The sequence below is a fragment of the Cajanus cajan genome, chromosome 5 (assembly GCF_000230855.2).
Source record: "Cajanus cajan strain Asha chromosome 5, NIPB_CcT2T_4, whole genome shotgun sequence".
In the NCBI taxonomy this organism is placed as follows: Eukaryota; Viridiplantae; Streptophyta; class Magnoliopsida; order Fabales; family Fabaceae; genus Cajanus; species Cajanus cajan.
In genome coordinates, this window is record NC_138521.1 from 68226793 (window position 1) to 68252894 (window position 26102).

Here is a 26102-nt window from a genome sequence, read left to right on the forward strand (position 1 = left end):
CGGCTTGCTTGTGTATAATATAATTAAGATATTTGTTAGCTTATATCTACTTTATTTGTTTTTTTATATAGAAAAACTAAGTCAGCAAATTATTCTTTAAGTGTATTTTAAAAAATTAGAGCTATACCATGTTAAAAATATTATTTTTAAAAATAAGCTAGGATATCTTTATTACTATATGCATAAGATTCTATTTTATTTTAACTGTTTTACTTTATAATTATTTTTAAATCATTCCCTCTTTTACACATTTTTTATAAAGTTTTTTTCTCTCTTTTATTTTATTAAATAGAGTGACACGTTAATCACTCGTCGATTTTTTTTCTCTCTTTTTATTTAATTTTTAAAATAAAGTGGCACAATTTGTTTTCCTGAACATTCTCTTATTTTTGAAAATGGATATACTAACAAAGTATATTTTAGTTGCATTTTAAGATAATTGTAATTATAATTTGTCAACGCACTTCTTATGAAATATAGTGTGATAACAAACTCTATCTTATGTATATATATAAAGAGAAAGTATTAGATACATAAAAAAATCCATTTATTCAAAAGTAAGTTTATTTAAATTCATTTTACTCAATATTTCATATTTTGTGTCAAATGTTACCGATTTAATTATTAAATTAAATTTTTTTAATACATAGGTTAAATTTGTAATTTTTTAAAAATTAAAAAACTATTTGATATTTCATTTTATTAATTTAAATTAACAGATAATCACGAAAAATATTTTATACATTTATTTGAATTTATGAAATTAAATATCAAATAATTTTAAAATTTTTTCAGACTTAACCTATACATTAACAATTTTTAATTCAACAGTAAGGTTGTTAAAATTTGATGTTAAATACAAGTTATTCAGTGAAGTAATTATAGATTAAATTACTCTTAGAGTAAGTGGATTACACCCCTCTCTATATGTGTGTGAGTGAAAAAATACAAGAGAGATTAAAAAATATAGTAAGAGTTAGATACAAGTTATTAATGTAGTAAGGTCGAATTGTTTTGCTAGTTCCCGAGTTTGATCCTTAGTAAAAATATTTTTTTGACCAGATTTTACTTACTTCTCAACTAAGTCAAATTAATCTAAGACGGAGTCTTATAATACTAGTGTGAACTAAAAAATAAATATAAAAAACTAAGTTATTATAAGGCTAACTCTTAAAGAAATAATTTTATATATCATTTTTTTTAAGTTAATTATATTTTTAAAAATAATTTAATAAAATACACTATACTGAATTGTATGCATAATAACTTAAGAGTTAAGGTTGTGTTGTGTATGAAGTTATCAACATTAATATATTAAAAAAATAAATAAGATCTTTTTTAATTATCGACATACTTCATCATATTTAATATTATCAAACTTGATATGTATTAATCTAGATAGTTATAATATTATATGTGAATTATAAATTTAATTTAATTCTGTAAAATTATTTTTTAAAATAAAAGTTTTTTCTCATTTATATATTTTTTTATTATTTTATCTTTGATATATAACTAAATTTTTCTCAAAAAAAAAAAAAGAAAAAAGTTCATAGCACTCAAACACCTTTCTCGATTAGCTGATCTAAACTCCGTTATAATGGAGCTTTGATTAAGAGCACAGCCTCGTCCCAAGAAAGAATAAATTAAAATGGAAGGGAAAAGATCCCAAATGTGTCTTTCTCAAAAGCAATAAAGCCAAAAGCGACATGCTTTAAAGAACAAATTCAAAAACAAAACGCGTTTACAGCTTGCTCTCCTGCCGTTTTGCTTTAGATCTTCGTATATTATTATTCTGTACATTGTTATTAAATCAGAGTTTAGTTTATACGTATGTACGGTACTCTATTAGTATAAACTTTGCAATACTAATTAATTAAAAAATATTATTGTATAATTTATAAGGTTATTATTATAAAAATAATAAACTTATCACGTATAAATAATTAAATTTAAGAAAATCAAATAATGTTTATGACATTTATTCATTAGATAATGGTAAAAGGGAAAAGAAAAAAGAAGAGTAACAGAAAAGGAATATATAAAAACGCGGAATTGGAGGAATGGATCGGGCATGTGTTGTGGTTGAGGCTGGCTCCATCATATAAACCACATACACATAGTCAAGAATCTCCTAAAAAATAAAAAAGGAATCTCTCAAAATCAAAAAGCAATTTGACTTGGCCTTTGGATTGTAAGGAACCTTTCTGTAACCTGTGACTTCAATTTTTAAGAAAGAAACTTTAGGGGGGTTTAGTGACCCTTCACGCGCGCATTTATACCAATCTCATTCTTTCGGATATATTCCAATTTCACTAACAAATGACTCAATACGAAACATTTACACTGTCTTCTCTAATCATATCTTCATGTGTATACCAACCATTACGTTAGGTATAATGGAAGATGAGTAATAGATACATGAATTTAGGTTCGATTTTTTTTATAGACTTATTGTTATTCTAATTTACATGAATAATTTTTTCTTTTTATCATGTATGTAAAATTATCTTTAAAATAATAAATTAAAAAATATAATATAAACAAATTTATGTTATAATTTTGATAATTCTATATTATAAAAAAATGATATTTGATAATAGTGAGAAATAGTGATGAAGGCATAAAACTTTTGAAACATAAAAATAATAAAAGATAAATTTTAATAAAGTATAAAATTAATACTTTACTAACAAGGTGTGATGTTGTTAATAGATAATTTTTCTTTGCTTAAGAACTCAATCACCGGTTGAAATGTATGAAAAAAAAACTGTTGAAAGATGTCAATTTCTTAAATAGATTTTAGTATCTTAAATGTGAGATATAAATACTATTTAGAAAATTAAAATAAAAAATATATTGTTAAAGTTATCTGCCAAGAAAAATTGGATGCTTAAAACAAAGTTTAAATGTGATGTATTGTTTGCGAAAATATTTTTATACTATCAAAATGATCACAACCGGAGATATAAAAGAAATAATCCATTTAGAGACGGATTAGAGATTAAATGTTTGCCGCCAAAATATCAGTCACTAAAGTCGACGGTAATTCGTTAAAGTGACTGATAAATTTTGCTTGTACACAAAATAGTGAATTGTATATATGCACATACATTTTACTTCCATTCACATTGTATTTTTTTGTACCAAATAAACATTTTACTTCCCATGCATATATGTAAGTTTCTTACTATATTGACTAATTAAAAATTATATTAATCACGAATTTTATTATTATAAAAGTCAATCATTTTTCACATACATATAAATTATGTTTTAATATATAAATATGCATAAGTTTAATGTGTTTTTTACTGAATTTTTAGGTTAGCTGACAGATTTAGAAAATATTTTCACTATTAATTTTTAGTTTTTTTTCGACAAGATTTATGTGATTTACATATCTGTTGTACTTTTTAGTTTTGTCTCATATTCAGTGTGTGTGGAGTTTATCAATAGAAAATATTATAATAATAAAATTGAATTTATTTTTTATGCTTCTTTCTCAATTCTCTAATTAACTTTTTTTTATAAGCAAAAATTCTCTAATTAACTATCATGCGCATCTTAATGGCTCATTTTTTTGTATGTTTATTACCGGATTAAATTCTCATATTTACTTTTCAATACACTTTTATGGTAAATCCATGTTTCGTGGATCATTCATGTGTGGGAGAAAAAGATACAGGTATACTACGTCGGATATTTTGAGTTTTTACGTCAGAAAATATATCGACGTAAAAGCGGGAGATGTAAATTTTACGTCGGATCTGCAAAACCGACGTAAATTTACGTCGGACATTACGATATCCGACGTAAAAAAGTAGGAAAAAAAATAAAAAATAAAAACATAAAAATGCCAGCAGAACAAGCCATTCAGCTTCGTATAACAACCCAAAAGAAAACGCTCACTACCTATACAAATAGAACAACCAAAAAATCAAATAAAACAGATAGTCAGAGTAGTAATGCGAAATAGAAAAGTGCTAACGAAATCTTGATTCATACCTGAGGAGCAGCAACAATGTGCAAATGAGTAACAAAGAGTTCATCCCTCTGCAAAAGACAAAAAAACGATTCAGTAACAAAGGAGAGAGAGAGGGTTTAGAGAGAAAAAAATGAAAAGTGATGAAGAGTGAATGCGTGCGGTGTACTTCGCGCTCTCTTATTCAAATTTGCGTCATTTTTTACGTCGGACCTGGTAGGGTCTGACGTAAAAAGTCCAATCTATGTCGGACACAACACATCTCCGATGTAGATTTGACTTTTTACGTCAGACCCTACCAGGTCCGACGTAAAAAAGTTTGCAAAAATTATAAAAATGCCACCGCATTTTTTTTACGTCAGATTTTCGTATTTCTGACATAAAAGGGGTAACGTAATATGCTGATTTTCCACTAGTATATTCAAATACACCTTAGATGTGTGCGCGCCAAAATGGTAAAATAGAGCATATGCAGTTTAATTATGATTAAAATGATTTTTTTGTGACATATAATTGATGATACTTATCAATTCATTAGTAAATTGATAGTTTGGTACTTTTCTAGACACTGGTATGAACAAATTTACAACATGTCACATTATATTAACTAACTTGAAAGTAAATCTGGACCAAAAAGAAAAGAAAAGAAAACTAATTTGAAAGTAAAAACATTATACTAAATCAGAGAAGTTGTTTTGTTGATCAATTGTTGTGTTAGTAATATCACCTGAACATAATTGTCGTTACCCCCAAAATAAATTAAAAATAGAAGGAAAAAAAAAGAGTTAAGCATATGAACCAATGAATTGAATGTCAATGCATGATGCTATTTCAAACACTTTGTATTTTGTTTTTAACCATTTTCAACGAGTTTGTCCAGAATAACAAACACTGCATGGGGGCAATGCATGGCATGTATCTGTTCATTCTGTTGCATGCTTTTCACAATGCGAAAGAGAAATATCACCAAATCATGTTTGTCATGACTACCCATTTTTGTAGCACCGACGCCTCTAAATCTGAGAAAAAAGGTACTTAACTGATTGCGACTAATCATCATTTCATGCACGGACAACCTACATTCAGAAGGGTACCCTTTTCTTTAATTTTATTTTTAATATTTAATTTCTTAAGTGAAGTAAGAAATATTCTCTTACCTCCATTATGTAAATTTTGATTGCCGGGTTTTATGTAGTTTGATCGTGAAACTTATAAATTAAATTATAAAAAAATTTATTTTGAAAAATTTATTAATATAAGTAAAAGAAATTAAGAGTTTATAAGAAGGTCAGAAATTACTTTCCACAGCTTATCAAATTAAGTTACAAAGTTTGGTTTAATTAATTGTATTTTAAATTTCTAGCATTTAATTTATGTGCAATTTTCAATTGAGAATATAGATTTTGTTTTTTATTTTTACAAAAAATCGATAGAATGAGAAGACACTTCTAATACTATCAAATATATCATAAGTTTAAATCGCAAGCAATTTTACCTTCAACTAGTCCTAAATTGAGGGATCTCCTTGGAGAGGGTCGTCCACCAAGTAAAAGAAGTAGTGATTTAGGGATTTAAACCCACACCCATAAAGTAGGTGAAAATTCAGTCTTAATCTTTAATCACTTATGCTAACTTGAGTTGGAAGTAGAGAATATAAATATTGTTAGCAATAAACAATTTTGTTCTTATATGACAAAACTCTCATTTTTTGAACATTTAATATAATTATACATATTTAAAACTTATAATTAACTCATTCGATCGGTGGTGATTACGTGTAATTTTGATTTTTTAAGAATTTTTTTTCAAGATTTTTTTAAGTCTGTTAAGTCATTGTATTTTGAAAATTAAGTGAGTTTATTTCTTGTATCATTTTTTTTTCTTTTAAAGTACTTACTTTTTTATTTTCTATCCAAATATTAAAAAGTTTACGATGGATTTAAAATATAAATTCATTTTAACAGTTTATAAGTTAATTTAATGGAAGCCTCTTGTATGAACAACCTTTTGTTAATATTCAGGCTGAATTTGAAGAAATATGCACAATTGCCAGATACTCACTCGTGGCGACTAATTTTCAAGTGTTTTTCATTAGTCTTTAAAACATTCCACTTGGAGAAATATAAGCACCATTTGATTTATTTTTATTTATTTTTTGTGAAGAACACGATTCAGATAAGAGACGAAGGCATCACTGCATGAGGTCATCCATAAGCAATAGCCAATAGGTTCGTAACAATAGTCAGATAGTTTAAGAAGAGTTAATAAATGAATTTAGTGAAAGTTCAAATATAATCATTTAAGTTAAGCACGAATACGGTCATTATATGTTTGATTTTGATTTTTCTATAACTTTTTATTCTTTAATTTCGAAAAAATATTTTTCAATCTTCCAACAAAATTCATTGAAAACAATAATTTTGGAATTTAATATAAATTAATAACAAAATATAAGAATCACAGTTCTTTCTTACTCTGTGTTGGCAATGTTTCTTTTGTTTCCTTGAGCAATGATTGTTGGGTTGGGTTGTGCATAGATGAGAGGGCCCAAGTATTGGAAAATGCATGGATCTTCTCCATTTTCGTTTCTCTTCATTTCTTTCAGTTTTTAATTTTTTTTATAAATTAATAAAATAAAATTGATGAAGTTGATACATATTTTAGGAAGTATGACACTTGTACTTTTAAAACTTTAGTAATAGAAGAAATGAAAAGAAAAGAAAATGAAGAGAATCTTTACTCCAAGTACTGACTACTAAGCAAGATACTTCCTTCATGTAGTTCTTCATGAATTTTAATTGGTTAATGATATAATTTTTTTAATACCAAAAAGAAGCTTTATATAAAGTATTTTACTAGCATTTTTTTCTTTCCTCCTATTTTTATTTTTCTTTAACCGCAGTTCACCTCAAAATGGGATGCTTATATTTATCAAGATTGTATCTATTTGGATATATTTGTGATTGGATGGTAATGTAAAAATTATTCGAATTTTCAGTAGATAAGCTGCTTATTCTTCTAATATATTCTCTTGAATACACTCTACCATTAATTGAAATTTATTAAAAATTAAAAAACTATAGATTCAACTCTTGTAATGAATTTCACTAATGATTTTTTAATTTTTAATAAATTTTAACAGTTAATATTAAATTAAGTTTGTTAGAGAATGTTGTCAGCACTTATTTAGAAATAAACAGAAAAAATAATATATGTGATGAGAAGGAAATATAAAAAGATGAGGCAAAAAAGAAAATAAATAAATAAATATATTTATCCAAGTTGTTTTTTCTTACCAAAGCAAGTACCATGTAATAATTGTTAAGCCTTTTAGTGGATTCAGCAAGCCCATACTAGTCATAGGCTTGAGATTAGAGGCCCTTGGGCTTCATCGTCATATTTGGGCCCTTTCCAATCCAAGTTCACGGATATGCTGATAACGGGAAGCGTTCGGACCAAGAATAAAACGATGAAGCATCCAATTTTTATTTTTATGATTGAAAACATGTTTAAATGAAATAAAATATCGAAATTAATTATAATAAATTATACTAAAAAACAAGCATTGTTGATTGAAGAATGCGTGCATAAAATCATAAAATTAAAAACAAGAAGACGGATCAATTGACAGAAATAACAGTCAGATTATTCCAATTTTAAATTTAAATTATTTTAAGAAAATTAAACTATTGAAAATATAAAAATTCTTCATAACATGAGTATGTATGAATAATATTTCATCACATAAATAAACTTATGTAAATATAAAAATGTATTTATTTTTTACAGTTTCTAGAATTAAATAAATATACACCAAAATGAGAAATTCTATGGTACAGTTTTTTATATTTTATATTTTTAATAATTTATTTAAATAATATTTATGATATTTTATTCTTTCAAATTTTAAATTATTTAATTATTTTATTTTTATTTTATATATTCTAATTTATTTGTAATAATATTATTATATATTTAAATAATTTAATTTTAATAATTTTTTAAGTATATTTTTTATCTTTTTACTTAAAATTTTTGAATTTCTATATTTTAATTTTAATAATTTTTTAAGTATATTTTAGTCTTTTTATCTTAAATTTTTGAATTTCTATATTGTAACTTTTATAATTTTTTATTTCTATTATTTATTAATTTTTTTTCTTTTTTTATATTTTATAATATTATTAAAATATTATAATTTTAATCTCTATAATTTTATCTTATTTTTTATTTTATAAGTATAATTTAGATTATTTATTTTATAATTAAATTATTCTTTTAAATCTTTTATAAATTTATAAAAAAATGTATTGAAACATCTAACAACTCTCCACCAAAATATGTAGTGATCATGATGAATCTGACAGAATGTACTGAAACAATAACTGGAAATCCCAAAAGATTCTCTGAAAAGTAGAAAGCAACGATTAAAAAGGGGAAAAGGTCATCCACATTAGATGCGATATCAGAACGTGTAAATTGGAATCAGTGTCTGATATGATTGCGTGCATGTTTATTCACTCGTTATAATAAATTTTCGATATTTATGTTTTAAATTACCAAAAATTAAGTAATTAATAAACTAATACCGACAAAGAATTACTCGTTTTTCATAATTATTTTTGTCAATATTTTGTTTTCTTAATTGTTATTTTACTAAAATTAATGATATATTATTTTTTTACTCTTAATAATTAATATATATTTATTGAATAATGTGTTTATTTATTTTTAATATTTATCTATTTTTTTCCTCAATTACTTATGTGAAGTTAATGTTGCATTTATGAGAGTAATATATTTTCAATCGAAATATTAAAAAGCAGAAAAAAAAAAAGTTATTTACAAGACTCTTTAATTTTAAAAAGGTAAAAAATTTTATATACACAAATTAACAGTCTCAAAATTTGAATATAAAAAAAATAAAAAAATATAAAATATAATAAAAAAATAAGTAATAAATATTTTAAAAAACTAAAATATCAATCATTTTCTTAAGTCTAATGCAAAATCTTAAACAACTATGAAAAAGAACGGAGGGAATAAAATTTAAGATGGGAAGGAAAATTTTAGAAGGTTTTTTTTTTAATATTGGCATATTATATATATGCTATTTTTAATTTAATTTCCATGTAATAATTTAGTACTTATATATTAAATCATCAGTATTAATTATTCTTCTCGTCTGTTAATTAATATGAATTAATTAAAATCAAAAATCAAACTAAAAATAATTATTTCAATGTGTCATACTTATTTTTAATTTACTTCTTATATGTGTTTGGTTAAAATCCTATCAAGTGATATAATATATTAGTACAAAAGAAAAACTAGAAACGTCAAATTAGTTTAAAATTAAAAATTTAACAAAAAACATTGTAAATAATCTTTTTTAAAATTGTAAATGAAAATATTAAAATACAGAAATGATTAAATACATACCTTTTAAATGATAAGTAATAAGTAATATTGAATACAATTAATATATTTTAATAGGTTAATGAACAAAACAAACTCTATATTTTAAGAAATACACGTCACGTCTCTATCCAGTGTATTGTTTTCATTTTCCTAACTTTGGTGGGTGATTACGTCACGTCACGACATTTAAGTGCCCGTAAGTAATGATGATAGGACATTAAGCTTATCTCATTAATACAATGTGAATGTGATGATAAATAACTTACGTATCTAATTTTGATAAGACGTGGCGTCAACATGGCACCCAAACTATCATTATTTATTATTTCTTTTCTGATGGAGGTCACAGTCAATCACGAGGTTAACATGAAATTTTTATGCATATTATTTCTTATTTATTGGTAAATTTAGATAAGATGTAAGATGTTAGTCACTTAGAATAAAAAAAAAAGGGAAAATGACAACGTAGGATCCATTTCCCATACTTTTAGTGTCGTGAGCTAAATCAGTCACAGTACACGTCACGTGTCACGTATCAGCCTTTTTAAATATTACACGTTGTTATCATTGTTTTTGAGAAGTTGACATTGTTGCAACCACGAACTAATGAGCTGCACAGCTTGGCATTCTAGTTTAGTTGTTACGCTCGTATCCTATTAGAAATCATTTCTTCTCCTATCGTTGTTTGTTTCTGGATCAGTACTTCTCTCATTCAGTTTCAATCTTAATCAATCACAACAACGCGTTCAATTACTGATATTGGAGGGTAAGCACTAAGCATTTTTTCCCTTCTTTATGTGTTGTTTTTGAGTTATGGTGTGAATGGATGAAGAGTTGAGACAATTGGGTGTGTCGAAACAGGTGAAAGGATCATGCTTGGGAACGGGGCTGTCGGGATCTTAGCAGAATCTGTGAATAAATGGGAAAGAAGGGCACCTTTGACCCCTTCACACTGTGCTCGATTACTCCATGGTGGGACAGGTGTTTCCAGAATCATTGTGCAGCCTTCCACTAAGAGAATTCATCATGATGCTCTCTATGAAGAAGTTGGTGCTGAAATATCCCAAGACTTGTCACAATGTGGTCTCATCCTTGGCATTAAGCAACCAAAGGTTCTTCTTTCTCTTCCTTTTTTTGGGTTCAAACTTCAAAACCTTAAATTAATCATGTTCCCTGCTAGTGTGTGTTACTTGTGTTTTAGTTGATCTGAGATTTTTAATGATATGTGTGGATTTGGTGCAGCTGGAGATGATATTACCGGATAGAGCTTATGCCTTCTTCTCGCATACACATAAAGCACAGAAAGAAAACATGCCTTTGCTGGATAAGGTGCTATTATAATTCTTCATGTTTGAAAGTTGTGACATGACTTCAATTTTGTGGTGGTTTCTTGCCACTTCTAACTTGTTTTTGTTATTTTCTCTTCGCCAACTTTAGATTCTAGCTGAGAGGGCATCGTTATATGACTATGAATTAATTGTTGGGGACAATGGGAAAAGGTTACTTGCATTTGGAAAATTTGCTGGTAGAGCTGGAATGATTGATTTTTTGCGTGGATTAGGACAACGTAAGTTTCTATCAATATAGCACAGATCAAGATCAATTAATTTTCAAACTTTACATGTTATATGTTTTATTGTTCCAGGGTTTTTAAGTCTTGGATATTCAACACCTTTCTTATCACTTGGATCATCTTACATGTACCCTTCCCTGGCTGCTGCTAAGGCTGCTGTGATTTCTGTTGGTGAAGAAATTGCGACGCAGGGATTGCCATTGGGGATCTGTCCCCTGGTTTTTGTATTTACTGGTTCAGGAAATGGTATGTTGTAAGGAAATGAAATTGATACCTTATTTTATACGACCTGTCCTTTCTTAAGCAGACTTAATGACAAATGAAATTAAACTAACCCATTCATGAACTAATTATTTCTGAATCTCTGATATGCCATTTACTTTTGCCTAATGAATGCTGAAAAGTAAGGCTTATGCTGACTTTTGAATTCTTCCTTTCTTGTAGTTTGTTCTGGTGCACAAGAGATATTTAAGCTTCTTCCTCATACCTTTGTGGATCCATCTAAGCTACACGACCTACATAGAACGGTAATTATTTTTTATTAGAATCATTATTGTGTTAGGATGATAGTGCTTTTAGGTTCAGCTTGTGTTAGTTGTACTCCACTTGTGCTTGACCTAGATTATCAGCATAATGATGATTCATAGTCTTGGAATTTCAGCGAAGTTAGGGAAGTTTAAACAGATAGAGAATGCAACACTTGGTCACAAGTTCATCACAGTAATAGTTGTATAAAAAAAACAAGTGTAAAGGAAACATCTACTGTAGTTATAAATATAGTGAAATTGTTATGAATTTGAGTTTAAATAATCTTGAAATGTTATGAGCTATGTTCTTGTTGCTTTTGAGATGCCTAACACATGTCTTATACTTCGCCCTGAATGTACTTTGTTTTAACAGGACACAGATCATCCAAGGCATGCTTCAAAAAGAGTTTTCCAAGTTTATGGTTGTGTTGTGACTGCCCAAGACATGGTTGAACCCAAAGATCCCAAGAAAGTGTATGACAAAGTTAGTTGTTCTTGATCTCGAGTTTTGGGATCTCCTCATATCTATTTGTCAGCTAAAACTGCCTCTTTGCCATGTTGCAAAAAAATTTGCATGTTGTTTTGCATGTGAATAACTAATTTGTAGTGAATACTTCGATCTATGATAGTCTTCCTAAAATGATCTGCAGAGCAATAAAATCCCATTTTATAGCATGTATGATTTGGCAGCCATTGTGGAAGGATTGGAGAAATTCAAAATCATCATATTATTGCAATGGAAAAATAATTTAAAACAATCTTCATAATGCTATAAAACAAGAAAAGGCATCAAGGCTTGGTGTTTATGCAGATCCTGATAACCACTCCCTTAGTCTCATGCCTTGGTACAAGAAACTAAATTTCTGTTCTCATTTACAAGTGAATAGTTGATGTGCCAGTCAATTGTAGTTCCTGCAATCAACATCCCTCTTTGCATCTTTATGGATTTCTCATGATCTTATGAGAAAAAGTACCTTGAATGTGATTTTTTCAAACTCTAGGAATCATGCTTAATTCTTCTCATTCATACTCTGCATTGATCTTCCTATTAATATGTACATATGATTTACCTAGATCCAGTTTCATTGTATATTCGGTGGTCCGTAGTGTGCATTGACACATGATTTTCAGTATATACTACTCCTCTTTCTCTCTCTCAACTATTTTGATGTAATAGTTTTGTCTTCTTCTGTTTTTGCTTTTTTTCCCCCTCTTCCTATTCTATTTTCTTCAGTTGATTCTATAACATTAATCTAAACTATGTGAAGCAGGGAGTGAGATTTATAACTAGTATTCTAACATGATCTCGTAATTTCAGGCAGACTACTATGCACACCCTGAGCATTACAATCCCACTTTCCATGAAAAAATAGCACCATATGCATCTGTTATTGGTAGGTCCCTTCATGCGTGCTGCTGATAATGGAGCAAATTATATGCAATTATTTTTCACACTGCAGTGTTATTGGGTACCTAGTAATTTTGTTTTGTCTTGACATTTGTGTCATGAATTACTAAAATGATTTGAAGTAATTTAGATTTCTAGTACCGAAAATTTGAATTTTTCTTTTTCATTTGTCAAAAAGAGTATTAAACAAAAAAGCAAGTCTCAAAATGTTTATTTTTTCACTGTTAAAGATGTTTGTAATTCAAATAAAGTCAATTTTCAACAAATTTCAAGTTAGCTCACCGATGACCATATATATTAACTATTCGGCTTTTTAGATACCTTGCCCTGAAATGTTTCTCGATAAAATTAGTTTTTCCCCAAGTATTTTTTGTTTTGCTTTTTGGATACCTTGCCCTGTAATAATTGGGAAGTTATCTTACCATATATTGTAATTCTGTTTTTATTAAATTTGGCGTAGATGTTTATTGATAAACAGAATTTTCTTATTAAGCACCATTACTCAACATATGCTTATCTTAGTCAATTGCATGTATTGGGAGCAAAGATTTCCTCAATTGTTGAGCTATAAGCAGATGCAAGACTTGATGAGCCAAGGGTGCCCCCTTGTTGGAATAGCAGACATAACGTGTGATATAGGGGGTTCAATTGAGTTTGTTAACCACACTACATCAATTGATTCGCCCTTCTTCAGGTATTACCATGTCTCTAGTTTGATGAAAGTAATTTATTTTACTCATCTACACTATTCTACCATGGAATTTATCTTAGAAAGAGATTATAGTTTTGCTCAAGAGTTCTTGAATATTGCATTTCTTCAAGCACTTTGCATAGGCATTAGGTAACATGCTGTAATCTTAGGAAATATATATGGCCCGAGTTGACATGACGAATTACGTAATCTACATTTCCTGTTCTTACTTTCTACTAATGAAAATAAGCTAAAATAGAAATACAACCAGAAAATAGACATAAATAGAAGATTCTTTGTCAAAGTATATTTTTCTGCTTCTGGTAATGCCTACTTTTGAAGTTGAAAAACATGTGTATGACGCTACTTGTCTACTTATGTCCAAACATAAAAAACTTGGATTTTATGCACCATGAGGCCCTAACAAAATGTTTAATCATGCACACCACAATAAATCTTTACTCATGTCACACATAAAGCATCAAGTCTGTCTTTCTAACTCCATACATCTCTTAAAGGCTGACCTAAGATGCATTAGGAGGTCCATATAAAAGACAGAAGTCCTAAGAAGGAGGAAATACCAGAATACTTGGTTGCATGTTTTAGAAGCTATGACATTAGTAGGTGATACTTTTGCTGAAATATTATCGTGTCTTACATTATACTGTATCGTTCAATTCAATTGCAAATATTTATGTTGCAAATCTTTTTATTCCCAGTATGATGTCATGTTTAAACATTGTTGTTAGATATGATCCCATAACGAATTCTTACCATGATGATATGGAGGGGAATGGTGTGATATGTTTAGCTGTCGACATTCTTCCAACAGAATTTGCAAAAGAGGTAAGTGCCTTCGTATTTTTCAATTCCCACTTTCATTTGATAAGAGAAAGGTGTAGATTTGGAGGATGATTTAATACGAAATTTCATTTTGGCTAGGCTTCCCAACATTTTGGAAACATACTTTCCCAATTTGTCACAAACTTGGCTTCTGCTACAGACATAACAAAGTTGCCTGCTCACTTAAGGAGAGCTTGCATAGTCCATAGAGGAGTGCTAACCTCGTTATATGATTATATCCCACGCATGCGGAATTCTGATCCCGAGTATGTATCTGATCTGTATTTCAATTTCATTAATGTTTGTCTGTATCCTTAACTGTAAATTTGTAATAGCAAGCCTTTTATTTCACTTTCTTGACTTTTGTGCCCCTTTTACCGTTCCTGTTATTTTTCCACTTATAATAGACACATACTGCCTTTTTGGCTTGCAGGGAAGTATCAGAAAACTCGGCAAATTCTTTATCTAACAAGAGGAAATACAATATATTGGTGCGTTCTTCAGTTTCGAATATTACTATCCATTGATTGAACCCTACAAGATTAACTTGTGTAGTAGATATTCTTGGTAATTGTAACAACTCGTCAGATTATCACACTTTACTGCTCAACTACTTGTTGGGAGATAAACACCTAACTACCTAGGATTAATATGTAATCAATATTTGGATATATGCCCAAATATCTGTGTAAAATTTTTGCATCAATGTAAAGTAATATAATAGCTATACAAGTACATAAATATGTGTAATAATCCAGTACTGATATAATAATCCTAAGGTGTCGGTCAAGCAACACAACTAAACCAACTACATCATAGTAGCTCAAAATGTAGACACCACTATCATCCAGCATGGCCTAAAAACAACTCTGCCTCAAGTCTATCCCTGCTTCGCTCTCATATAAGTATGATTATCGCAATTCAACTACGAGGAAACATGGTTAGAAATTCACAACATGGTTTCTTAGATTTTGTCACTTAAACTAGGAACGTTTAGTATTTTTGTCAAGGTAGGACAACTTGAGTATAGGCGTACCATGACACTAGCATGCATAACTAAGTCTCTTATGGGATTAGTCCACTGACTACCCTCCAAATACTACTATCCTTCTAGTACTTAGTTAGAGATTTTGACCTTCGACTTTGTACCTTACTCAATTTGGTCCCTATATGGAGCAACATTAGTCACTTTATATCAATATAGCTCAACCTGACCTCCATATTGTGGTCACTTGTAGACAGTATGACTCGACATTACCCCCATATCGTATCAACTAAGATCTTAGAAGAGACTCAACTATCTACTTCAAGAGTCAACTTCTCAAGAAGAATTTTTAACAACTAGGCTCGTAAAACTCCACAACAATATCCTCATAATGAGATATCCAACTTTTAAAACAACCTCTTCTCTAATCCTAAGTCAATTAGCACAACACAACTTAATGTCTTAAGCATTCTCAACACTATCACCTTAACATTTCAACAATTTAATCATCAATATACATTATCCTAGATTAATGTATATAGGACTAACAACATATATCAACATACAATATGTAATCAACTCAACTTACACGATAGTCAACACTTAGTCAAATAAACAACACCTTTCCATTAGGCAACCCACATGTGGTGCCATTCTCCTTACACCCAACATCATTGAGGCAAAGAGCCTCTAGCTCGTCCACGTCTGGCATCACTCAACCAATACCTGGTGTGAATGAGGTAGAGAGCCCTTGGGACAATCACATTTGACATGGCTAAATCCACGTCTGGCCTCATTCATGAAGAGAGCCTCTGTTTAAATCACGTCCGATGTCACCACACTGGCTCTCGACGTCATTTAGAGAGAGTTTTTGCGACACATTTTTAACTTCACAAAATAACATAATCATTGAAATCGTAAGGAAATAAAATTGATGTTTTCCAAAATAATTCAACAAAACAATATCCTAATTTAGTCCTAACTATGCCTTGGTGCTACATGTCCTATTAGAGCAAAATCCAATAGTGAAGCCTAAGCCTCATCACCAACATTTTCAACTTCATGTTGATGATTACTTGTATAACAACCAAGAAAAATAACACAAAGCAAAGAGAATGAGAAACATCTCACTCTGACTCACAATGCAGGAAATGCAAACTGGATATCCAAACACAAATAAGAAATACAAGATATAGCATGCACAAACAAACATTATAATCACAGTCATTTAGTCATAGCATAATAAACAATAATAAAAAATTATAATGCATTATGCAATAAACACAGACTACATGATTTCAAATATCACATATCACACTTGTGCATTGTCGATAACAATACATGTAAAGTAATCTAGGAGTACATGTTGGATCACACCCTTTGCGACTCTCACTATAAGGATATACTACCAAGGTTTGGTCAGGATAACTAAGTCACACAAAATACTTTCCATGCTCAGAAGACAGGATTGAGACTTCCAAACTGAGCTATTCCCAAGGTTGGTTCCCAAGCTTTTACACAAGGGACCTTTCTTGACGGTGTATTCCATACCGTACCCTTTAAAAAACATCTTTTATGTACATGATGCATGTGAAAATTGTTGGGATACAAATAAATCCTACATTGATAAAATAAGAGAAGAAATAACAACTTATAAAGCATACACATACTCCAATGATTGAAAGGTCTTTTGGGTGATGACCAAAAGCAAAATCGTGAGGGCTTAGGCCTAAAACAGACAATATCTCATCATTGTAGAGTTGTGTGTGAAATAACAACCCTTATAAAATATTCTCTTAGACAAATACCATAAAATAACCCTATCAAAACTAACTCAATGCAATATCATACACATGATCTCACTTCACATATCACATCATATATCTCATGTGCATTCTCAAATACATCAATTAATCATTAGTAAAAAGGTAGTATCAAGATCACAAGGATAAAACAACTATCTAACAATTGTTGAACAAGTTGAGCTCCTTGGAGCGTCTCGCTGAGAAAATAACATCTAGATGAGTGAGCTGAGTCCCTTGAGGCTTCTCGTTAAGTGGCTAATATCTAGTTGGACGAGTTGAGTTCCTTGGAGTTTCTCGCTGAGCGACCTTGCACGTCTTGCTGAGCAAGAATGCGATCTTTCTTATTGGGAATCATGTCTCCTCAGTGACTACAAATTATCCATAGATCTTCCTTCGTAGAAATCACGTCTCCTCAACAACTACAATTACATCCAATTTAATGCATTAACACATATACAATTGATATTACAGTTTTTATCTTGACCACGCTAGATGCCACTCAACTTAGGATCCGATGTTACCAAGTTAGAGAGCTCCAAGGACATTCACGCTCGATGCCATTTAACCCATATCCAACGTGACCAAGTCAGAGAGCTCTCTTCTAGCTCATGCCTGATGCTACCAGTTCCGCGCCCAAAGTTAGTGAGGTAGAGATCCCCTAGCTTGCATCACGCATGGCGCCTTGAAGCTATGCTTGACGCAATGATGAATTATGCACTTGGCAAAATCCTGATTTTGGCTCTCCACACCTGAAACTCAAGAAATCCAAGTATGCAATGTGCTAAAACATTCATAAGCATCATAAACAACTCGAATCAAACCAAATTATCAACATGCAACCACCAATTACTAGAATTCATTAAATTCACCACAATATGCCTTAAAACACCAAAACTAACCATACACCCATTTCACTTCAAAATTCAACAATGTAACCACAAATTTTAATGAAATCAACGACATTTAACTTTATCAATCATCAAGGAAACAATTTATAGCTTTCTTTACCTCTAGATCGAAGAGAAAAGAGAGCAAAAGGAGGAAGAAAATGGTTCTCGAACTAGTGTCGCACCATCTTCGATTCTTAGCCTTCAAAACTTAGAATCTCCACTCCAACAACACAACTCACTCAGGAAGGAAATCTAAACACTTAGGGGATCAGTAGGAGAAGAACTCTCAAGTTCCAGAGTGTTTCTTGCTAACTTCTCTCAAACCTTCTTAAGAAACTGAACTTATGAAGTCCATTTATTAAGAAAGACTTTATATACCTTTCCCTATTGGTCAAATTTGACCTTTGCTTAGATACACTCCTAAACGACTAAAACTTTAGATAATCCCTAAATTCCCAGAGTTTTTATACATATAAACAACAAATTAGCACAACAACATATATTTTAATACATTTAACAATAATTAAAAAAATCGCAGTGTTTACATTAATCCCACTAGTTGCTAGGTAATCTTCTGATTGAGATCACTGAATATAATTGACAGGTATCTCTGAGTGGTCACTTATTTGATAAATTTCTGATAAACGAGGCCTTAGACATTATTGAAGCTGCAGGAGGCTCCTTCCACTTAGTCAATTGCCATGTGGGTCAGAGTGCTGAAGCTGTATCATTTTCTGAACTTGAAGTAAGTAGTCATCTATTTCAAACTGAAAAATTTATTTGTGCTCTTCAGAAAATGTTCTTTATCTTTCTTTTGATGTGCAATACTAAATAATTCAATTTCTTTTCTGTAAGACTTGTAAAATATGGTAACAAACACTTTATATTTGGTCTTTTCTTCAATAATATGCTCTTCCATATGCTTGAAAGATGAGAGGTCTTTCATCTTTCATTGCTCTTGAGCCAAGGTAATGAAGATTTCTCAACAGGAAGCATGTTAGATCCTAAGGATTTCATGATACAGAAATCTAGTTTCATCACTCATCATTCCTTGTTGACCATTCCAAAAAAATTGTAATTTTGTATTTTGTTAGAACATTAAATCCCATTCTGTTTCTTCTAATCTTTCTTGCTGTGAGGGGTGTCAATTCAGCCAGGTGAAGCCATATGGTCTGGTGTGCTGTGTTTTTTAGTCATACATACACACAAACACACACACACAAAGATACATATATTGGAATTACATTTTAAACTATGACTTCCGTACCAACCTAATGAACTTATAATAATCAATGATGTATTAACATGCTGGGTTTTTGAACAGGTTGGTGCAGATGATAAGGCTGTTCTGGACCAAATCATTGATTCTTTAACATCTATTGCTAATCCAAATGAAAATGATAGATTTTCAAATCAAGATTCAAGTAAAATTTCACTTAAGCTTGGTAAAATAGAAGATAATGGCATGGACAGGGAACCTGATCTGAAAAATAAGGCTGCAGTTTTAATTATTGGTGCCGGTCGGGTCTGTCAACCTGCTGCTGAAATGATATCATCATTTGGAAGGCCATCATCAATCCAATGGTATAAAACATTGTTGGAAGATGATTTTGAATGTCAAACTGATGTAGAAGTCATTGTGGGATCTCTGTACCTGAAGGATGCAGAGCAGGTACTTCGACTAAAATACTTTGATTTTACATAATTTCTTCTACGGAAGCAGTCAATCAGAGCAGGTTTTTTTAATAGGGATCCTGGATTTGACATTGGTAAATCAATGCAGATTGTTGAAGGCATTCCAAATGTAACTGGAATTCAGCTTGATGTGATGGATCGTGCCAGTTTGAATAAGTACATTTCACAGGTAGGCTTGTCCCTTGAGAAGTAACTTCTGCATATATCTTAATTGTTTCTCTAGAAAGCATCTCAAAATGAACTTATTAACCTATAATATACTTATAATTTTGAATTTTCCATCATTGTTAAGCTGACTATGATTTTGCTATCATGCAACATATGATCTATGCTTTGTATTCTTATGGTCTTGATAACATTAGCAACCTTATCTTGACATTTTGTTTTGTTTTCCTTCTCTGCAGGTTGATGTTGTTATAAGTTTGCTGCCCCCTAGTTGTCACGTTATAGTAGCAAATGCTTGCATTGAGGTGCTTCACATTACTTTATGTTCATCAATAATGAACTGAAATGATATATATTTAGAGGAAAAAAGAATAAAAAATGGCATATGTTTTTGGACAAAGCATATCAAGAATAGATTATATTAAAGGCTGTAACAGTTTTAAAATGAATAAAATAATGAATTGAACTTTTGATTTTTGATAAGGATTGAAGTTCCTTCTTGAATTCATTTATAAATCAAGTTAAAGATTGATCTTCCTGTGGTTTAAAAAAAAGAAGAGATTATCGAAGTAATCTAGGAAAAAAATGTTCCCTTGTGAACAAATGCTTTCTTTTGTTCTAGAATCTCATAATAACATGTTTGTAGATTATTTTTTGGTAAAAAATTCAAGGGTAGAATTGGTATTTAATTATTAATATTCTTTCTTTTTTCTAACTTAGTAAATGAATATGTTTCTTAATGCAGTTGAAGAAACATCTTGTCACTGCTAGCTATGTTGATAGCTCCATGTCAATGCTAGATGATAAGGCTAAAGATGCTGGTATTACAATTCTTGGAGAGATGGGTTTGGACCCAGGAATTGGTAAGAGCTATTCTGATAATTCCAGGGCTGCATGTTACATACATATCATGTCATCAAATTTATACAAATTCCTTATAAATACTTGTTTGCTTATTTTACCTTAACACATCCGCTGAAACCTGCTCCTGACATATTTCAACCTAAAATGGGTCTTGCGATAAGATTGTATTTTTGATGATCTAGATCATATGATGGCAATGAAGATGATCAATCAAGCACATGTACGGAAGGGTAAAATAAAGTCTTTCACTTCTTATTGTGGTGGACTTCCATCTCCCGAAGCAGCTAACAATCCGTTGGCATATAAATTCAGGTACTTCTTGGAATGTGTTTGTCAAACTATCACTTACTGATTTGATGTGATGACTTGGTGATAAATAACTTCTATATATAAAATTCAACGTGAATGTTCTTTAGGATAGCATGCTTGTTACTATTTCTAGAAATAGTGTCATCATTATTCAGTGACAGTCATTTATAGTTTAGGAAGAAGCTTGAAAATCAAATAACATGTGAAACTACATCTCTCAGACAACAATACCAGTCCTGTTATCACTAAATGTTTCTTCAGCTTGTTTACCCATTTAAAATACAACTAAAATATCTTCAAACTTTGACGGGCAATATTTTGTTGAGTTCAATAATGAGCTACTGTTGCACATACAAAAAGTACAATTGATCTTCATTCAGAAAAAAACTCGCAATAGAGTTTACTCATTTTAATCAGGTTTCTATTTTGTTATAGTTGAAAACCCTCTTAAGAGATCACATAACAAAATATTTTGACTCGGAACACTTCACAATTTTTTTGGATAAATGTTTGTATGAACTATACACGAACGTTCTTTATTTAATTCGATATGATCCATAGAACATATGGATATGTTGGTGTAAGTTACTGAAACTCAGCTTCTAATCTCTAAATTTTGTAGTATTTTCATCTTGTTAATCATTCAACTGTAGTGACTTACATAGTTGCTTTTCCTTATGTAGTAGAAAAATTGACGGTTGCTATTATAAGAACTCATTCACTACCCATTATTTTCAGTTGGAATCCTGCAGGAGCCATCCGAGCTGGGCGCAATCCCGCGACCTACAAATGGGGTGGTGAAACTGTACATATTGATGGTAAGCTTTTAATCAATTGGGAATATAATTTCAAGAAAGCAACAATCAGGATATGTCCATAATATGTATGCATGCATCCACTTTCAAGGTCTAAATAATAACATTCAAGTAATTTTCTATATTTAACCTCTTGTGCATTCTTGCTTAAGTTTGAAAAAGAAGACTTCATTTTTTCCATTTTGACAAGTCTTATTCCCCTCAGTCCTCTCTATCACTTGTTTGCATTGTTCATAATCTCACTACATCAACACTTTTTTTTTTTTGCACAGGGGACAATCTTTACGATTCAGCTACAAGACTAAGGCTCCCGGAACTTCCTGCTTTTGCACTGGAATGTCTCCCAAATCGTAATTCATTACTTTATGGGGATTTGTATGCGATAACCGAAGCATCAACCATTTTCCGTGGAACCCTCCGCTATGAAGGCATGGTGTATATATTTGTTTCTTTTGTTTTTCAGGATAACATTTGACATTGATCAATACCATTCTCTAACATGTTTAAACTATATTAATCAATATTTGATGAAGTTATACCATTCCTTGAATTATGTTAAAATCAATGTCTATAAAATAAAGGGCCTATTGAATCTTTCTGAAACTTGTAGTCACTTGGTGTACAGGATTTAGTGAGATCATGGCGACACTGTCTAGGATTGGCTTATTTAACAATGAAGCTCATTCGCTGCTAATGAATGAACCGAGACCAACTTTTAGAAAATTTTTATTTGAACTTCTCAAAGTTGTTAGTGAAGATCCTGATGGACCTTTGATAGGAGAGAATGAGATCATAGAACGACTATTAACACAAGGGCACAGCAAAGATCAAAGAATTGCAACGAAGGCAGCAAAAACAATCATGTAAACCATTTACCCCTATCTTATACTTTCATTTGGAAAATTATTGTCTTAACCTGAGTGTCTTTTTTGATATAGATTCTTGGGACTTCTTGAGCTAACAGAAATCCCTGCTTCCTGCAAAAGTGCTTTTGATGTTGTTTGTTTCCGCATGGAGGAGAGACTATCATACACCAGCACAGAAAAGGTACATTTCTATTAATTTATATGAAATGCGTAGTGCTTTGACATTTTATAAACTAATAAAGAATATGACTGCTTAATTATTTTTTTTTTCAAAAACAGAAAAATAAAACTGATTTTGTATCCGCATATCACCTTAAATACAGCTAATGCAACTTTTTTGCAGGAATGTTCAGAGGTTACTTATTGAAGCATAATTTGATATGTAGTGCCTTAACTTTTACCTGATTTGTAAGCAGGATATGGTGCTTTTGCACCATGAAGTGGAAGTAGAATACCCAGATAGCCAAATTACAGAGAAACATAGAGCTACTTTACTGGAATATGGGAAAACTGTCAATGGAAAAACCACAACTGCTATGGCCCTTACTGTTGGTATTCCAGCTGCTGTTGGAGCTCTGGTACTTTCCATCCCTTTCTGTTTCTGTTCTTTTATGTTGTTTATCAAGCAAATGCTGTTAGTGAATTATATCTGTTTTTGCAGCTCTTGTTGACAAACAAAATTCAGACTAGAGGAGTCTTAAGACCTATTGAACCTGAAGTATACACTCCAGGTGAGCATCATAAATTTGTTTGTTGTCCATTTGTTGAATCTAGTTTTTCTAGGATGCATTAGTTAAAAATTGACCACAAAAAATAATAGCATAATTGGCATTAGTGAATTTTTTGGACCAGGATTCTTAGGTCACAATGATAATTCTTGTTTTTGTATTGAGAAATGAAAAAGTTCCAAGTTTTTTCCCCATATCTTACTCTTATACTATTATAGTATTATTATACTATTAGTAAAAGAATAACTTACCTGGATATGTGTCAGCAGCAAATTTTCCCGCTCAAAGCCATCTTCTTTTTCTAACTTTTTTTTTCCTTTTCTAATTTTCCTTTCTCATTGTTTAAACTGAAACTTATATTTCTTAATAAAAATAGAAACATTAATAAAATACTTTTTTTAATATTTTAAAATTCTTATTTGTTCAAGTAATAATTTTAAAATTTTCATTTTTATAATACTATTTTATAGTATTTAATATTATAATTACAATAAAAAAATATTATTTTTAATAAAATATGAATATTTTTATATTCATTATTAACATTATTTTTTACTTCATATTTTTATAAATAATTCACAATAGGAAAAAAAAACTTACCTCTTATAATATTTAAAAAAATCTGGATAATTTAAAAATGATTATTTATTTAAGTAATATTTTTTAAATTTTCATTTTTGTAATATTTTGGTATTATAATTATAATGAAAATTTATTATTTTTATAATATACATATAAAAAAGGCATTTTGAGCATGTGTATTTTAAAAAATAATAATTAATAAAAGTAAGCAATTAATAATAATTTTTTGAGTAAGTGTAGTTTGTAAGAGATTTTGAAAATGTGAAAAGATAATAATTTGAGATATGGTTTATGGACAAAGTTGTCGTTGATCCTCTTTATGAAAAAAACTCGATAGAAATTATCAAAAAAATAACATTTCTATAATTATCTAATATTGCACTATTATAATAAGAACATTAAAATAACTACTTTTAATTAGGGGTAGTGAATGGGTTCAGCTCAAAAGACCAATCTTTGTAACCCAACTTTACATAGTGAAATAGGTTCATTTACTTTAATATTATAATTATAATGAAAATTTATTAATTTTTATAGTATATGAGTATTTTTATATTCATTATTAACATTATTTATATATTTATTATTAACATTATTTTTTACTTTATATTTTTATAAATTATTTAGAATAGAAAAAAAAACTTATATCTTAATATAAAAAATAATTTTTGAAAAAGTTCAGAGAATTAATTATGTTATCTCAATATAAAAAATAATTTTATAAATAAATATGTTTTTAACATATGTAAAAATGAAAGTAATTTGTGCATATTAGACATGAATCATTCTAGTTATTCTTTTAGTAAAGGGTTTTGCATCAGACTGGAAAATGATAAAAAAATAAAATAAATGAATCTACTCAACAGCATATGTTGCCATTCCATTGTTAACACTTTACAGGATGCACAATATGGAACTAATATCAATAATTGTATATTGTTGTATGTTCTTTACAATGCTGATTTGTGATATGTGGTGTTTGCAGCATTGGATATTATAGAAGCTTATGGCATCAAGTTGATAGAGAAGACTGAGTAATTTTCATCTCTGAAGCGGCTGTTGATGTAGAGGTGTACGTTGTTGTACACCATGCAATGTTAGATCTGAATAGATAAACTATAATAATTACTGCATTTGTAGAATTGCAACTACCATTTATACCGGTGTCAGAATGAACCATACATTACCATCATTGCTAAAATACTTATTGGAAATTCTTACACACAATTTCAATTGCAGCAATACCAATTCATGCAACCAGTCATGAAGTATGAATAGTATATAGCAAGATATTAATTGTTGATCAATCGAACTAAAACATATATATCCTAAAACACAATGTTTTAAACAATGTTTATCCATTAGCATTTCAAAATTATACCAAGAACTAACGCTGTGTTTGGTACATTAGAAAGGATAGGAAAAAGAAAATTCGTTTGAACTTCTGCTATCGATGAAAATACTGAAAAATTTAGACAAAATATCTTTTCCTCAAAAATGAGAAGGGCAAGATATCTGTGCGCCGTAAGTATAATAAGTGCAAGCAACATAATTCACGATTAGTTTACATTATTTAATTTTAGTTTACAAATCTATTCTAAAAGTTATTTATTTTTCAATTATCCTTCTTTAGAATTTAATATCAAAATAAAAAATATTAAAAATATAATCTTAATTAAATGAAAGGACAGCAAGATTAAATATATAATTTATATATATTTAAAATCAACAAACAATTTTTTTTCTTATATTCAAAACTAGGAGTATATGACTATCTCCTCCCCTTAATCGATCCATTATCACATTATCCTCCCAACCACAATAATAATAATAATATTATTATTATTATTATTATTATTATGTGGGATAAAAATTGGAAAATAATATTCTATAGTAACTTTATTTAACTTTAAAACCAAATAATTTTTAAAAAATTAACGACTAAACAAT

At 29.7% G+C, this 26102-nt stretch overlaps 1 protein-coding gene across 4 annotated transcripts; it reads left to right on the forward strand.

The window, feature by feature from the left end:
* The first annotated feature begins 9952 nt into the window (after positions 1-9952).
* LOC109807314 (lysine-ketoglutarate reductase/saccharopine dehydrogenase bifunctional enzyme) lies at positions 9953-25379 on the forward strand. Of its 4 annotated transcripts, none has more exons than XM_083075805.1 (25): positions 9960-10172; positions 10268-10518; positions 10649-10735; positions 10844-10973; positions 11052-11225; positions 11424-11506; positions 11880-11990; positions 12825-12900; positions 13437-13608; positions 14325-14451; positions 14548-14714; positions 14882-14939; positions 18733-18873; positions 19453-19800; positions 19912-19992; positions 20228-20293; positions 20734-20851; positions 21035-21164; positions 21900-21979; positions 22249-22404; positions 22602-22839; positions 22915-23023; positions 23259-23420; positions 23504-23573; positions 25138-25379. In XM_083075805.1, exons 2-25 carry the CDS (start codon positions 10279-10281, stop codon positions 25188-25190), a joined length of 3177 nt encoding a protein of 1058 aa, XP_082931931.1. In that variant the 5' UTR covers positions 9960-10172; positions 10268-10278; the 3' UTR covers positions 25191-25379. The 4 variants fall into 4 exon arrangements, with proteins under 4 accessions (XP_082931932.1, XP_082931931.1, XP_020225424.1 ...); XM_020369835.3 differs by having other exon boundaries at positions 9961-10172; positions 14355-14451; XM_083075806.1 differs by lacking the exons at positions 23504-23573; positions 25138-25379 and having other exon boundaries at positions 9953-10172; positions 23186-23325.
* The last annotated feature ends 723 nt before the right edge of the window (positions 25380-26102 follow it).